A 17,098-nucleotide genomic window follows, 5' to 3' on the forward strand; every position below is an offset into this window, starting at 1 on the left:
TACATTAGCACAGGAGAGTATGCAAACGAAACAGAGGGTGAAGTGAAACCACGGCTCTACTGTCCAGCTGGAAAAAATACACCACAGAGTATTTGCAAAAAGAGTTGTTTCAACCGTGATAACTCTAGATAACCTGTCAAACCATAAATTTATCACGTTAAGTGTTTCTGTAAGGAGAGGCTATTAAAGGAAGTCGGGTTCGGTGTGCTCTTCTAAAAACTTCCTTCCCCCTCACTCTGCAACAATGCTGGATCCTGCAAGCCAAGAGAGGTGCAGGGCTCTGAGCTGACCAGGGACACCCTCGAGACTTCTTCACCATTTCCACAGAGTGGCCAGAGCTTTTTAATTTTCCTGAGGCACAGCAGCTCCTCCCTGCACTGGAAGCGATCAGACAGCTGTGCGCTGTGCTGGGTCTGCCACATGTGCAGGCTGACGTTTCAGTGAATTACAGCTGATGTCTTTGAAAGGCTTCACCCCCCTCCTCCCCGCAAGTCACACATGGTTTGTTTCATGGTTATGAGAAATTACCCCATGAAGGGATTTCTTGGCTACAGCTTCCCCATAGCAGAGCTCTGTTGCACAGTAAAACTCCTAATCTCGCTCAATCTGGTTTCCACGTCATCAGCGTTGTTTAGGAGCACGGAGGGAGTTTTCCCCACATGCAAACTTACCCCAGTGTTTAATAAAGAAGTACTAAGAGGTGGTTTTACACGTAATGTCACAGATTATGATCCAGCACATTGGGATCACCGCTTCCCTGCCTGGGTGAAAGCTTTTGAGCCTCCTCTAAGGGCCTCAGTGCGGGCCAGTGTGCAGGGAGGCTGTTAACGGTATGGACACCAGCCACGAGCTGTGGATTTTGCCCCTGGTTTTGGCTTAAGGAACGAGGTGCAGCCACTGCCATCCATTTGCCCTAAACCTGCTATAGATCTGGCGCTCGCTGCCGGTCTGGACTCGAGGCACTTGCTGTTAAGCGATGCACAGGGTCACAGAGCCCTTCAGGAATTGCAGATGAACAGCTTGGAAATTTGGCACCAGACCTCGCCATCTCATCCACAGGCTGCAAGAGGCAGCAGCCCCACGGGGCACTCACCGAAGTTGGAGTCCTCGCCCAGCTCCTTGCCGTATCGGATCATGCTCTCCCCCAGCAGCCCTTCCGACTGCGGGTAGCCGGGGTTCTTCACCTGCCCGCGGATCTTCGACATCGTGTTCAGCATGGTTAGCTTGGCTCTGGAAGCTGGCACAGAAACAGCCACAGCCGTGTTTGCAATTACTTGGGCTTGCCAGCAGCTGCTGGCCACCGCCAACTTTTTTTTTTTAAGCTACTCCTAAAGCCAAGAAGCCCTATTGTCTTCATCTACCAGAAATATCACTTGCTATGAAAAGAGAAGTTTCTTTTCCAAGACAGCAAGCAAAAATAGTTCCCTACAGCTAACCAGTGAAGGCCAAAGGAGTTTCCCCAGCTCTCCCTTAGTCTCTGGAGCATGCTCTGAATGAGCTGGCTGGAAACACGCAGGACAGCAGGCTCCAGAGGCGATGGCTACAAAGCCAGCCACCCTTTCCCAGACCAGATGCACCACTTTTTCTGGACACCTCAGCAAAAACGGGTTCCCTCCAGGGCTTTTCTAGCTCCAAGGCTAAAGATGAGTCTGTTCTGTTCGCTGTTTGACAGCAATAGCGATGTCTTACAGTCCAGAAACACACGATGGGGCAAGAGGGGGGTACCCTGATCTTAACCTGAGCCACAAAGTACCCGTTAGCTACAGTAAGACCTCATTAACTCAGCCAGCTAGCGAAGTCACAGGACATCAGGACAGCCCAGCATGCCTCTGGTAAAGGGAGGCAGCATGCCTGATCTCAAAATTGGGCTGGTGACCAACACCTCAGGGTCAAAAAGTGTCTCTGTGATATCTCTCTGCCCCCTCTGCCTCTTTCCCTGATTCCCTGAGCAACTTGGGGGACAGAGGGAAGAGGACAGGAGAGGACTCACCTGGGTTTGGCTGGAGGTACTCTATTGTTCTGGTCAGTACTTCTGTAACTGCCTTGCTGGTCAGGTCCACTTTCTGTAGGGAAACAAGATAATCCAGCAGCAGTGAAGATCAGCTTGGGGCTTTGGCAAGGTCACAGAGGACTTAGATGTGTGATTTTAGAGATTCCTCCTGTTCCCTACTCACCTTTTCCATTTCCTTGAAGTCATCGTCAAGTTTGGTCCCTTCAGCCCCTCCAACTTTCTCGCTGACCAGCTGCAGAAAAAGAACACAGCAGGAAGAATCAGGCATGGCAGTGGCTGTCCACTTAAACCTGCTTGTACTTCATGCAAAGAAAGGGAACAGGGGTGGTCCAGACAGCATCTGCAAGAGAAAGGAGGTGGCAGGAACAGCCCATAGCACAGCAATAACACTTGGCTCTCTGCTAACACCGCCCCACTAAAAATTTAAACATCTCCCACCCTCCCAAAGCATGGCTCAGCCCTCAGACACAGGCAGGATATTCCTCACCCAGCAGAAGCTATGAAGCTCCTTAAATCACAACACACGGCTCCAACTCCAACGCTTGCTGGAAAAAGCGAGCAACAGCATTGTCTCTCAGCTCCATTTTGAGACAGGCTTCAGTTTCACACAAGGCAAAATGCAAGTAAACAGGGAATTAACATACTCTGCTCGCAGCAGCCGGTGTAAGACCTAGGTCTAGAGAGAACAGAGACCTTTCAAAGCCCTAAACCACAACTCCCTGCAAGCCATATGGTCTAGGGTCCTGTATTTCAATTTTATTTTATTTTTTTTAAGTGGAGGATTAGGAGATCTACAGAAGCCACAGCAACAATTGCAAATACAGCAACAATTTCAAATACATTTATCAAGGCGTCTCTGATGCCTGTTCTAAAACAGGTGAACAAGAGATGTCAGCCAAAAGCAGCCCTGCCGTTACGGACTGTAAGTCTGTATTTTGAAGTCTTTCTTCAAAATATCACTTAGGCTAAGAAAAGATTTCTTTTCCGTAAACCTCATGATTCAACTGCCTGAGCTGAAAGACACTTGCTGAACGTACCTTATTAAATCCACCCAAAAAAAGTCCTTCTGTGCAGCCCAAACGGGGAGGAACTTTTCCTGCCTGGCCCCATTCCTAAGGGGCACGGCCAGTGGCAGCACCCGGGGCTGAATGGAGGAGCCAAACCCGCCTGCAACACACCCACAAGTGTTATCTTGCCCCAAACTGGTCCATGGACAACAAATTACCTACACAGACATCACAAGTGGTCTAAACAGCTGCTGACTGCCAAGCACTTGACGCCTGCCACAGGGCATTGCCAGGATTTCTCGTGTTTGTAGTTAAAACTCCAGTTCTGGCTGAACAATCCAGGTTTGTTTACTTCCACATCAAATACTTGATTTTTATGAAGTCTTTCTTCCTCTGGCACCCTCCTGCTCCCACAGGGATTCAGAATGGTTCCTTAGTTTTTTGAGGAAGAGGAGAAAACTTTTAGGTAAGCATCCAGGTTGAAAAGCATTCGGGGATACCGGACCTGCCCTGTGTGACTGCACCAGCCCTGCAGTGCTTTTAGCCCCCGAACAACTGATTGCTGTTACAAAGAAGGCCAAGATCTTCAGGAATTCAACAAAATCCCATTTCCAGACCCCAAAATAGGGCAGAAAAAAAAAACAAACAACAGAGCTGTGTTCAAAGACCCCTGGTGCTCCAAGTGCCTGGCTCTGACACCACGGCGCTGAGCGCAGCTCTGGCTGATCAGCTCCTCGCATCTCCTGGCAGGACATCTGCAAACACCCAAAGCTTCGAGGCTGTGCAGCCATGACAGAGCAGAGAGCAAAGAGCTCTTCTGAATGACTGCTCGGCACCGAGCAACAGCGGCATCAATCATGGCGAGGCCGAAACGCCCTTCGGAGCAGGGCCCCACAACAAGGCCGCGGCCTCTCGGGCCTCGCTGCGCCCTTCCTCTCTCTGGGTTCAGCAGAGGACCCCACAAAGAGGGGCTGCTGCAGTTCACCCTCGACGTTTAGACACTGAGGGGGAAGAAAAGGGTTGCTGCTCTCCCAGTTTGCCCGGCTGAGCTCCGGGTTTCATTCTCAGACATAATCTCTGGACTGATCCCCACATGTCCCCGTGCGCCCGGCCCCATGGAGGTGCACGCACGCTCCCGGGCGCAGCGCAGCCCTCCCAGCCTCACCGGCTTCTTTATGAACGCTGAAAGGGGGACAAAAAAAAAAAAGGAGGACAGAAAAAAAGGAGAGCAGGAGCTTCCTGCATGGATCTGTGCCCCAGGAGGGCCCAGCCAGCGCACGAGAGGCCCAAAGGGGAATTGTCACCACAGAGCCGCTTGCAGATGGGCAAACAACCAGACCTCGGATTCTTGCTTTTTTTGGACACTTGCTCCGTGCTTGTGGTGCCAGCACGCGTTTCTGCAAGCCAGCTCGGAGCTGGGGAGGCACACGTCCCTCTCCAGAGCAGGGAAAAAACATGAAGCGGTTGCTCTGCCTGCCAGGCCCGGCGAGGGCAAGCACACCAGAGCAAAGGCGCTTCCAGCTGCCATCATCTGCTCCAGCACCTCCGTGCCAAAATGCCGCTCGTCACGCAGCCTGCACGGCCACAAAGGGGCTTCTGCACATCTGAGAGCAGTGCAGATCGTTTTCCCAAAGGCTGCACCTCCGGAAACCTCCTCTGTTCTCTAATACACCTGGGAAGGGTACAATTATCCCGAGCAATTCCGTTCCGACTTCTCTCCACCCAGCCACCCACAGATCTGCAGCCCAGAAAGCTGCAAACAACGCCTCTGACAGGGAGCTGTGCTGTAATCAGGGACTGCATGCCATGTCAAATGCACTGATCACCACAGTGATTTTGGAGGCTTAACACCCTCCCAGAAAACCTAGAGATGTGAAGGAGGAAACCTTGCTTGCAGACTAATTTAATCCTCCTTTTGACATCCAAGAAATGCTACTGGTGCCCTGCTGTGAAGGAATAATAAGATTGAGGTTTTCTCCCCGCTGGCTCTAATTAAACCGGGAGGCTTCATCACGGGAGGAAAGAAGGAGGGACTGTGTGCCATCCATAGCAGCTCCAGCCCCATCCCCACGCTCCCGAATCTGTCAGGCAGGAAGACAAACTAATGCAAATCCCCCGCTGTCCTAGCTGAGACACAAGCTGGGAGAAACCCTCACTGGCTCGTGGTTCAACCCAGGGCTTCACGATGTGACTGGGAGCCAAGCCTCTGAGTCCTTCTCGTCGTGCTGCTTGCAAAGAGCCCGAGGGCTGGGGGCGAGGGCAGCACAAGGGTCAGCAGGCGGCTCACCCTTTGGTTGTGGGGTGGGAGACAAAGAAGGGAGGTGGGAGGCAGAAGGAAGCAGATGCGTGTTGCCCACAGGACCCAGCGTGGCCTGAACAAACCTTCAAGTGCTCGGTGAAATGCAGCCGTGTGCATCTCACCGCTGCTTTCTCCAGAGAGCATCTCAGGGGCTTTTTTGGGGACATGAAGATGGAAGAGGGATGATTGCAGACTTGGGATACGCCGGCCTTTCCCTGGGCAGAGACCTGGCCTCTTGCAAATGCTGCAGGCAGAGGCATGCAGGCAGGGAAGGGACAGTGCAAGGCAAGACAAGGAAACAGTTCCCCAAAGGCAGTGGCCCAAATACTCTCCTGCAGACTTCTGCTGAAGGGTATCAGCTGGCTGGGCATGAAAGGCGAGAACAAGCCTATGGTGTCTGGTTCCTTTACTCTATCAGCCCCACCAGGACCGGACACGTCCTAAAACGTTGTCCCAGCAAGCAGCGCTGGAGCTCAGAGGAAGCAGAGCACGATGACAGAGCAAAGGCCCTCAGCTGAACTGCGTAGAAGAAAAGCTGAATGCCTCCTAGAGCAAATATTAGCACAGGAGATATACTTGGGCGTCACGGATCAGGGAGATAAGCCTGCCTAGTTTAGCTGGCATCACAACCAAACCGAGCCACAGGGTGGGGGAAGAGGGCTGAAAGCAGTCCAGAAGCAAGAAATCAATCCCTTGCTTCACATCCGTGTTTAATTAAAAGGATGCTGGCAGTTCAGGTATGCCCTAGATAGCTCCGACCTGAGATCAGAGCGCAGGGAGGTGTGTTCATCCCGTCAGACGGCTCCCACCCCGGCAAAACCCAGCAGCAGCAGGGCAGCCAGCCTCCCTCCCCGGCACTCTCAGCTTCTGCCTCATCTCCTGCCTCCAAAGGGCTGCTCCTGGCCAGGTTCTGCGGTTTCTGCAGCCTCGTTTCAAAGAGAATCGCCTCGCAGGGGCTTCCATCGATTTCCTTTGTCCAGGCGTGGGAACTCGAACAATCACAACTTCCCCTTGCCGTTGGAAACCTACCGACGGGCTGCGCGTGGTGGAAGATCTTCGGAAATGAAAGACCTATTGTTCCGGCTAACTACTGCAGCAGGAGCTTGGCTAGAGGGAGAGGCAGGAATGATGTGTGTACACAGAGGGAGAAGAAAGGCAGGATGAAGAGGGCTCCTCTTTTATAGCAGGGAGCGGGAGAGAAACATAACCTCTCGGGTGAGGGAGGGCTACAGAGCTTCTCCTGACCCACAACACCAAATCCCCTCCTTTCCAGCATCCTCCAGGCCCATCGTTCCTTCTCCTGATCCACACAACTGCTCCTCAGCTTCCAGGACAAGCTCGCAGTAAATAAAAACCAACCCAAACCCCCATTTGGTGTCCTGCTCTGGGCATCCTTACATAAACCAGGTGAATCAGGCAGACCTATCAGTCACCTGGTGCTGCCCATGCCATCACCGAAACGGAAACGGATCCTGGAGGCACGAGGTAGGACCCACTCCCACTCGAAGGCTGCAATTCCCTCGTGGCCGCCCACAGCATCACCCCCATTAACATTCCTGCCAGGAGACGGGCACGGAGGCCATGTGGAAATACTGCAGAGCATTTCAGAGCACAAAACATCACCAGGTTTTGTAAGCAGCAGGCGAGGCCGTGCCCGAATCGGGACGAGTCCCAGCTCAGAGCGATGGGATGTGCTGCATCGCCCCTGCCGCTGGCAGAGGAAGGGCAGATGCAGAAGGAAAATTTGGGGTGATTTTCAGCACAATCAGCAAACACGAAACTCATGCCGAAGCGGATCGAGAAGACACCACCTGCCGAACTTCCCGTGGCTGAGGAGCACCCGTGGAGCCCCCTACTCCAAAACCCAGCAGCACAGCCGCCCTGAGGGTGAGCAAGCCCTTGTCAGCACCAGCTGTGGGTACGGAGGCGTGTGTCAGCGCCGTTATCTGCGAGCAGGAGACTTCCCCTGGACTTTGCACACCTGATTTCGATAGTCTGCTCTCCAGCCTGAAGTGTTTGCAGATAGGAAACTCAGGTAGCCTACAAAAACACAAACAAGCGCAACGCACCAAGAGAAACAAACTGTTTTTCTCCAAAACTCGTGTTCTTTCTCCCTAGCAAGCAGTCGGCCCTATTTCTAACATACCAAACTTATGCAAGCTCTGCATCCAAAACAGCTGCCCAGGGTATAATGAAAACATTATCCTTCCAGCTGCTGCCAGGTCAAAGCCTTCCTCTTCCACGCCGCCACCCTCCCAGCGTCATGTCTCAGCAGAAAGTTCCCTTCGAGAAGTAAAAACCACAGACAGGCAAACAGAGCAGCAGCTCTGCCCTGGCTGCCTTCATCAGCAAATAGTGAGCGCAGTGGAAAATGCCAGGCCACGAAAGAATTTAAAAGGTGCTGTCAATGTTTTGAGTCCCAGATGAACGGGGCCACTGCAAGAGCTCAGTAACGCACGGCTCCCTGGAATGAAGTGTAATTTTTGCTTATCTTCCCTGGTAACTTCATCATCACAGTGTGAGAGGCAGCTGGGTGGCCCTGCAGAGCCAACAGGACACTTCGCCCCACTGCTGCAGGATTTATAGCAGCTGGGCAGCACATGGGGCCAGGCACCGGCTGCATCCTCCTGCTCTGGGGTCTGGTGATGGCTGAGAGCCCCGTGAAGGTCTCCCTGCAGCTACAGTCCTGCTGGATGTGGTCCTGAGCACGCCGCCAGCCCCTGCGATGCCGGCCTGGCCCTGTCCCGAGGCTGGGGGCACTCCTTGAGCAGGTGCAGACGGGGACGAGCTCCATTTGATGTGCTGCAAACCCGCACCAACACAGAGCACGGCGCAAAAGGGTCAGCATCACCTTCACGGTGAAACGGGGAGAGACTGGAAGGTGCTGGAAGGACAGGCAGACGTTGCGTCGGGGCCTCCCCGTTTCTTCCCCATCCTCTTTTTTGCTGCTGGAGAGCAGCTCGGTGCGTCCCCAGCACCCAACCACAGGGGCAGCGAGCAGGCAGCTCGCGTGGAGCTGCGGCAGCCGGTGCAAGCCCGAGAGCTTTCCTCCTGCACACACCTTTCCTCCCAGCAAGCCTGCAGTTCCTTCTGGGGTCCATCTGTCGGTGTTTGCTTTTATACTTGAGCGCTTTCTGCCGCCTCAGAGGCTTTCAACCTTTTTTTTCTTTTTTTTTTTTGTTCTTTTGTATAAAAGGGAAGACATTTTCCTGGCGTGCGTTAACAGGAGCGTGGCCAGCAGGTGAAGGGAGGTGATCCTCCCCCTCTGCTCTGCCCTGCTCGGGCCTCACCTGGAGGTCGGGGGGCGGCACAACAAGGCCAGGGAGCTCCTGGAGAGAGCCCAGCGGAGGCCACAAAGAGGAGCCGGGGCCTGGAGCATCTCCCCTGGGAGGAGAGGCTGAGAGAGCTGGGGCTGGGCAGCCTTGGGAAGAGAAGGCTGAGAGGGGATCTGAGCAGTGTCTGGAAAGAGCTGAGGGGTGGCAGACAGAGGGACATGGCCAACCTCTTCTCAGGGCTCTGTGGGGACAGGACAAGGGGCAGTGGCCACCAAATGGAGCCCAGGCAGTTCCGCACCAACACGCCAAAGAACTTCGGAGTTCCACTCTGAGAAGACCGACAAGTGCTAGAAGAGGAAGGGGTACGAGAGGAAGTGATTTGCCTACTGTCAAGAGCAGGTTTAGCAGCAGAACCAAAACGAGAAGCTGGAGGTGACTCGACAGACACCATCTCACCACCTTGCACATCCCGGTTTGGCTGCGGAAGGGCAGCGCAGATCAGAGGCAGACAAATGGGTGCAGCTCTCGCCCTCCGAGCAGGATGATGCTGCGGCTCCTTTCAGCCCCTCTGTTCATCCCACCTGCCCCTGGGCACACGGACCTGAGAGCTCTGCCCTACCTCGTCTCGTTTCCCTGCTGAATATTTGCTTTCTATATCAGCTCACACAGGTTTTCAGCCTAGTGCCCAGCCTTCCGTCTTCTGCTGAGCTTTCTTTGCCTTCACTTTTCCCGTTCCTTTCTTCTAGGAGAAGGGCTGAGACCAAGCACCACCACGGCACGTGTGTGAAAGCAGGCAGAGGTGCTCCCGCTGCCGCAGACACGTGCCCCAGCAAAACGTGTCTTGAAGCGAGCCGAGCTATCCACCCCCTCACCATCTGAAACGACCCAGCCGCTCGCTACCCGGAGCCGCTGCCTCGCTTTTCTGCAGGCGCAGCAGGAAGGTCAGGGCCGAACAATGAGGAGCTGCTTCCCGTGTCCCTTCCTTCCCGAGGCACGATGCCTTCAAAGTGACCTCGGGTCGGAATCTCATCGCGTAGGACCCGCGAAGAAAGAGCTGCCGTGTGCAGAGACGGCTTTCCAGGGAGCCACCTGTCAAATCACCTCCTCAGAGCGCTGTCGGGTGACTCATCCCCAGCCAGCAGATGGGCTCGGAGGAATGAGGACAGCGGGAATGAAAAAAAATGGAACTCAAGCAGGAGCCAGCAGGTCCCGCTCGCTGAGCCACGGCCAGAGAAGGGCACGGACGTGCGGTGCAACGCAGCCGCTGCCTGTTTGCTCCGGGCATGTGTCCTTCCCTTGCCTGTAGTCTGATGACAGTGCTGAAATCCCAGCTGGGATCCCTTTTTATGAGGTCCTCAGCTCTGCCTCTACAGTCCTTCAAAAGCGACGGGCTGGCCCATGAGGGCACCCAGAGAAGCCTCTCTGAGCTTAACCCACCTGCAGCAAGGCAGCACTGCCAGGCACGGCCGTTCTGCTACGGATCCCACAACCCTGAAGCATCCCAGAGACCTCTCCTCGACTCCTTCACACTCCCCAGACCCCCTCTCTGCCCACCGTGTGTACAAAGTGCCTTTCCAGGGATGTTTCATGCTTGTCAGCAGCTCGGCACTCTCCGAGGCACTCTTTCAAGAGAACGGAGGCTCCTTTTTATTCCCTGCAGAGCAGCTGACAGCTTGGCCTTGCCTTGCTAATGCCACGCCAGCACCGGGCACTGTGGTTGCCCACAGAAGGGGCACGATGCTCCTCTGGAGGCAGATTTGTGCCAGGGAGGAAAAGTTTCCATCCTTACCTCCTGCTCTGGGGCGATGCTTGACACGGGCTTACCACGCCTCGCAGCAGGCAGCAATAAGGACTTGCATCATAACCATTTTCTCCTATCATTAGTCACTTCTTGCATGCTCTGTACCAAATAAGACATCATTTCTATTCGGCTAGAAAACAATAAATGGGTCAGATTAACAGAGAAAACAAAAACCCAAGGGGAAGCAGCAGCAGCTCTGCTCTCTGCCACCGCCACGACCCTTCTCCCACCGCCACGGCTGCAGCAATTCGGAGGAAAAGTGCAGCAAACAGAGGGGAAACACAGGATATTTGCCTCGCATCCAGATTTCCTGCCCAGCCTCCCCAGGTCCTATCTCTAATAGCCGTAGTTAATTACTGCCTGACTCTTCCAAAGCTGCTGAGCAATCATTTCCCAGCAGCTCCCCCGGACCTTTGCACACCCGGTGGAAAAGATGAGCAGCTCCCAGCACTCGGCGCCTGCAGCCACTCGGTAGATGTGGCACCAAAGGACAAAGTTCTGGAAGCCGAGTGCCTCCTGTGAGTTTGCTTTCACCTCTTCTGCCAGAGAGCAGCAAAGCTCTGCCGACAAAGCGAGGCAGAGAAACCTGGAGCCCCGTCCTGGGCTCGGTGCACCAGCCCACCTCCGGCTTGCACGTTGCTCCTGGGGGTTTGAAAAGCAGTAAAAAATGGAATAGGAGGGTTTACGACACCTGGAGGTCCCCGGGAAAAACACAACGGCCACAGAGCAGCTGGCATGAAGTGCTTGCAAAAACTCAGACGGGATTTCTGCTCCTGGGAGAACCGGGACAGACGAAGGTCCCCAGGGCAGCTGACGGTACCTGGCGTCACCGCGCCGAAGGCTGCAACAGCCACAGAGCCCCGGGACCATCAGGGAACTGGGAAGGAGCCCGAAGGGGTCTGGGTTACGTGATGAGACCGAGACAGGCTGATGGGGCACGTTGAGCAAGTGGGTGAAAAGTTGGGTGGTGGCTGCGCTCGGTTTTTGAAGGAAGGCATTAATGAGTCGAGGGGACGGCCAAGGCGAGTTACCAGGCTGGGTCACGGACCCAAAAAGGATGTAAAGGACTTCAGCAGAAGCTCAGCCCCGTGAAAGGGAAGGCCAAGAAGCCCTGTTCCTGATTTAAGGGGCGCAGGGGAAGGTCTGAGCGCTTCCAGCAGCCCTTTACTAACCCGGGCAGCGTTAGCCAAAGAACCACGGGACGGACCTAACGATATCTCGGCGCACACAAACATCAAAGGGGCAGAGAAATAATTCACAACACTATAAATACACATTTCCCTTTGTTAACCTGAATACTAGGAAAAGCTTGGTGGCTATCAGAGCAGAGCACAGCATCCTAAGGAAAGGAAAACCGGAGCGAGCGAACAGATGCTCACAGGGCTGCGGGGAGCGACGTGGAGGCAGCACGAGGGGCAGATTGAGCTCCTGCTCCTCGAGGAGCCCTGCATGGGGGCTGTCCCCCACCCCGGGACCCTGCCACACTTTGTGCCTGTGCCAGGGGATGCCAAACCCACCAATCTTCCTGCTGGGTGTTGTTAGTGCTCGGTTATACTCGTTTCAGAAGGAACGTGGAAAAAAAAAAAACACTCTGGCAGCACTTTACAGTTTGCTTTTGTTCTAAAGATGACACTGCGGATGCTTCGCTGTCACCTTTCTGCCTTGCAGCAGGAGAAATAGGTGGCTGAGAAAGGCTGGTACACAGCATTTAGGTAACGTTATCCCTTTCAAACCGAAGAGCAGCCTCCCTCAGTCTTGAAAATCCAGCCAGCACAATCGGGAGCTTTCCTCTCCTGGAGAATAGCTGCATCAACAGCTGGCGCTCCAGATTTGTGCCCACCCGATGCCCCGAACGTCCCCCCAGCAGCATGTGCAGCGCCGTGCGTCAGCAGCAAACACGATGTTTGCTAAGTGCTCCGTCGCTGAGCTGCACGGCGGAGATCGGGGGGGTTTTGGCAGGAACAGCACCTTCTTACTCAGAGGATTTGCTGTGTGGGCAGAGAATTATTCACCATTTTTCTGCCTTCTTTTTTTTTTTTTTTGTCAGAAAGGTGGCAAGAATAAGCTTAAATATAACCGGTCCTGTAAAGCCCAAACAAATTTGGTCAAGAAAGTGGTTAATAAATTATTGGATCTGAATAAAGTCTGGCCGAACAAGAACGTACAGCCTGGTTTTAAGTGCTAGGATGAATTATGAAGCATTTTCTCAGTTAGGAAGAGCCCTTAAATCATGTAAATTTTATCTTCTGTCCGACAGACAGAACTGCACGATGGAGATGTGCTTAATTCTTTGAGCAGCAGCACAAGCTAATTAGCGACGATGCCACAAACTTCATTAATACCCAGAGAAGGAGCGAGAGGAAGACTCGAAAGGTCCTGGTGGCTTCAGAAGAAGAGACGAGCTCTCCCAGCGAGGTATCATGATGCTCTCCCGACGAGGTATCGCGACGAGGAGGGGAGGAAGGGTCCCCCTGAGGGACTGCAGCCCCCCAGCCCTACCTGCGGGCCTGACACTGGGGCTGTGCAGCCACTGGAGGGGGTCCTGGGGGCCGCTTGCTGCTGCTGGCGGTGCTGTAGGGAACGTGCTTTGGCCGTGGGTTGGACCCGATGACCTCCTGAGGTCCCTTCCGAGCCCTACAGTCCTGCGATTTAGGAGCACGGCGGCTTCGTGTCAACAGGAACCCGGGCCTGAAGGCAACAGGCTTGCACTTTGAAGGGATGGGGGGGCCAAGGGGAAGAGGAAACCTTTCTTTTTTAAAAATAATAATAATAACAATCGCTTTCATAATCACAGGAGAGGCCAAGGGAGGGCCGAAACCAGCACGCAGCCTCACACTGATTCCTGTAAGAGAACAACGCGGCACTCGCAGCCCGGAGAGGCCCAAGGGGCCGGATCCTTCCCCTCCTGCCCCAGCCCCACACGGACGTGGCTCCTGTTTGCCAGCTCGGTGCTGGGGACACGGCACAGGAGGGCTCAGGGATTAAGCCACAAGCAGGGATGGAAAGGCCGCCAGCACAGCCCTCCGCACCGCGGGGCTCTCACGAGGCAGCCTCAGGGCCCGGCTGCAGCGCCAAGCTGCCACGTGAAGGAGTCAGGCTGGCGTTACAAACCCCAGGCCTTCTGCGTTACCCATTTATTGTATTTCTGAGCTTTTTGGGAGTTTGGCATCCTGCTTGCAAGGGGCACAAAGCAGCAGCCTTCCCGAGGTGGGCTGCAGCAGGCACAGGGCGTGCGATAACCCCCTCGCATCCCACCACACACAACTCCTGTTTTGAGGAGATCTTTATCCTACAAGCCTTTGGGCTCCCGGGAAGACCCCACCACATACCCCAGCTGGACAAAAGGACAAAAATTTCCATGAACTGGGGTGGGGGCAGCATTGGGAGCTCCCCCTTCCTCCACCAGACCTGCCTGCAAGCCCTGACACTTGCTGAGGGCACCGGGGGGAGCACAGACACGATCCCTTCCCTTCAGCCAGCACCAACTCCTAAAAAAGAGGCTGCAGCCTCCCCTGGGGTGTGTGGAGGCTGCTGAGGCCCCGTGGCTTTGCCTCGATTTTTCTGTGGGCCCAGCAGTTCCTCATCCCCCCAGGTTCGCTGTCCCTTCACCGGGGGCTGGATGGGGCTGGGAGTCCTGGCAAAAGGCGCTGGCAAACGGAGGGATGGCGGAGAGAAGGAGCAAAAAAAAATGTGCTGGAGAAATGAATCAGCTCTTACGAGCCAGCCTGCCTGAGCTCATCCCCATTTTGCTCTTTCCCAGGAGGAAAGCATTGGCAGGGAGAAGTGGGAGGAAGGATTTCCTTCCACTCCATCCAGAAACCACCCCCCCTCGGCACCGTCCTGCTTCGGTAGGTTTCCAGCACTTCGCCCAGAACGTAACCTGTTAAAGCAGAAGGGATCATTTGGGGCGGAAAGCCACAAGGGGCAGGATTGCCACGGAGCTCCCGACGCCGCACGGTTTCTCCGCAGCCCTGAGTCACGTACCCTGCCCGTGCCCCAGATTTCCCCAGCTGTAAACACGGGGCTGACGCTCGCTCCGTGTCACATCCCAAGCGAGGAGGGAAGCAAAGCGAGCAGGGACGGGGAGCGAGGGGTTTCCTCCTCCCGTTTTCTTGTCTCTGACTTTGGAGATTGGGAGTTCTCGGCACTACGAGAGCCTAATGGTTGTGAAAGCGATCTTAAAAGGGGCAAAAAAAAAACAAAACAAAACAAAAAAAACAAGTTAAAGCAACTGCCACAAAGACACAACCATCCCCTGCCTGAACGATGCCACAAAAGCTGAAAGCTGCCCCCTTCCAGGGGCACTCTGACAACCACCACCCAGCAGAAGCACGTCGCCGTGCCGGGTACCTCAGTGCTGACAAACCAGGCACGAAAGCCGAGAGGATTAAGATGAAAACACCCCGCACGCAGTCATTTTGGCTGGCTGTGACAGCAGGCACTCGGACAGGCACGCAGTTATTACCAGCGAGGACGGGAGGAGCTGCAAGCCTCGCTCGGAGCTTTGCTGAGAGCACGCGGAGCCACCTCCACATTTTCTCCCTGGCACCAACGAAGCTCCGACCTCTGAGGCTACCAAAATGAGGGCTCCGGCATGGAGGATGTGAGGACAGGACTCAGGACCCGGCTGGCACCCCGAGCACGCGGGGTCTCACGCTGCGCTCGGACAAATCCTGCTTTCCCCAGCCCCGTGCTTCGGGAGCAGGTTAATAACAAAAGGCAAAGCCGGGAGGCTGGGGGGGATCCCAGCCCGGGTTAATATTAACAGAGCGAGCGCTGGGTGCTGCGGGAGGCAGGTCAGCCGGGCAGGAATTGGCAAAATCCCCCAAATCACCGGTCCCAGTTTGCGTTTCCAGGTGAGGTGCTCGGATCCCAGCGGTGCCACCGATCTCAGCTCACTCCAACCCTTCCAGGTTGAATGGGAGGAGGTAACGCAGGGGAAGCCAGGAGGAGCTGCCTCTTCTTGCCCTGCTCTCTTCTTGCCCCCCCAGATCTTGCCTCCGAGGGACTCTGCTCGCACGTGGCTTGTGCGAAAAAAGGAAAATTCACCAGAATGGCTCCAAAAAAGCACATGGGAGCCCAAAACCATGCCTCAATGCTGCTCTGCTGGCAGCTCTGGGTGCAGCCCCGACCCCGAAGATCCTGCCCTCATGCGGTCACGGCCCTGCTGCCCCCACCCAAGGCATGTAGGAAAGCAGAAAAGCTGCCACACGGCACATTTCGGGTCCACCCTCAGCCTTACTGCTTGCTGGAGGCTTCAGGAAGAGCCAGCATGGTGTTTGCGTGCCCCTGCAGAGACTGGTTTTGTCTCAGGGGTTCTGCTCAGCTGTGCTTCAGCTCCCCTTCTCCAGCCAAAATGCTGCAGCAGCAGCACAAAACCTCTCAGCCCGGCCACCCTGCAGCACGTTGGTGATGGGAACGCCACCAACCCACCACAGCTCGAGCCTGTGGCTTCAATCCAGGCTCTGTCACCAGCAGCTGAAGCCCTGGCAGCGGGTGGCTTGAGCTGAAACATCCATACAAGCCCCCAGCAGGGCAGGAACAACCTCAGGCTGGAGGGCGGGCACGACCCAAACCACCTGCGAAAAGCCAGGGCACCGACAGACAAGCTCTGGTCGAGGAAATGGGCCTCAGCGCGGTTTGTTTTTGGTGGAAGAGGTTATCCTGCAGGCTCTCAGCCCGTTTCCCTTCCAGCAGGAGCTCCCATGCTGCGTGGCATGGTTGTGACGCCCGGAGAAACCCAGCTGCGGGCACGACAGAGGCGCCCCGTGCCGCGAGGGAAAGTCTCGGAGAATGAGAAACCAGAGAGAATGACTTAGTGTTAAAAAATAATGGAAAGGTGGCCGTTAAAAGGTATAATCTGGGGAAGGGGGAGGGAGGAAGAAGAGCTGGAACCACAGCACGAAGCCACTGCAGAAAGAACTGCACCCAAATAAAGGAAGGCATGATGCAGCACGGAGGGCAGGTCTCTCCCCTGTCACCAAACTGTCCCAGTGCGTGAGATTTTTAAGCGGGTGCCATCAAATTGGGGCAGCCCGGCTGGGGCAGCTCTTTGGGGAGCAAGCAATGGGGTGAAGCCGCTCGCTGCTTCGGGGCCGAAACGCCCACTGTGGGTCTGGAGCCCACCCCAGCTCTCTGACCCGGCAGAAAGCAAGCACTCGCTGCTCGTGTCCAAAAATATCTTGGGAAGCCTTGAGAGCAGCCATCAAACTCAGGAAAAAGCACGGTATGTCAAGGGCTTGTTAGCTGTAATTAGCACTCCCCTCTCGGAAAACAGCTTTTGTCTTTTGCACAGGGGGAGGAGGAGGAGGAGGAGGAGGCTGTGCTCTTTGTCTCAGCCCGGGACTCCCCGAGCCCGGGAAGGGAAGAGGATGTGAGCTCACACCGAGCGCTGCCCCGGGCACGAGGAGCAAGGTTTAGGCTCGGGCTGTGCAGGGCACGGTGAGCCCAGCGGTTCCAGGAGGAAGGACACAGCACAAGGGGCAGTGGCCACCAAATGGAGCCCAGGCAGTTCCGCACCAACACGCCAAAGAACTTCTTCCCGGGGAGGGTGCCGGAGCGCTGGGACAGGCTGCCCAGGGAGGCTGGGGGGGCTCCTTCTCTGCAGATCTTCAAGGCCCGTCTGGACGCCTCCCTGGGCAGCCTGCTCTGGGGAACTGCTTTGGCATGGGGGGTGGGCCCGGGGAGCTTTCAAGGTCCCTCCAC

At 55.3% G+C, this 17,098-nt stretch overlaps 1 protein-coding gene across 2 annotated transcripts in view; it reads right to left on the reverse strand.

The window, feature by feature from the left end:
• The window catches only part of SH3GL1 (SH3 domain containing GRB2 like 1, endophilin A2), a 28,774-nt gene that overhangs the window by 8,611 nt on the left and 3,065 nt on the right, over positions 1–17,098 (reverse strand). For both annotated transcript variants that reach the window (XM_084302518.1, XM_084302517.1), the window contains exons 2-4: positions 2,175–2,243; positions 1,991–2,063; positions 1,094–1,237 (exon numbers count right to left, since the gene is read on the reverse strand). In XM_084302518.1, the coding sequence (XP_084158644.1) occupies positions 1,094–1,237; positions 1,991–2,063; positions 2,175–2,243 (286 nt within the window). The remainder of the gene's footprint in view (positions 1–1,093; positions 1,238–1,990; positions 2,064–2,174; positions 2,244–17,098) is intronic.

Source organism: Netta rufina (genome assembly GCF_964035555.1).
Source record: "Netta rufina genome assembly, chromosome: 28".
NCBI lineage: Eukaryota > Metazoa > Chordata > Aves > Anseriformes > Anatidae > Netta > Netta rufina.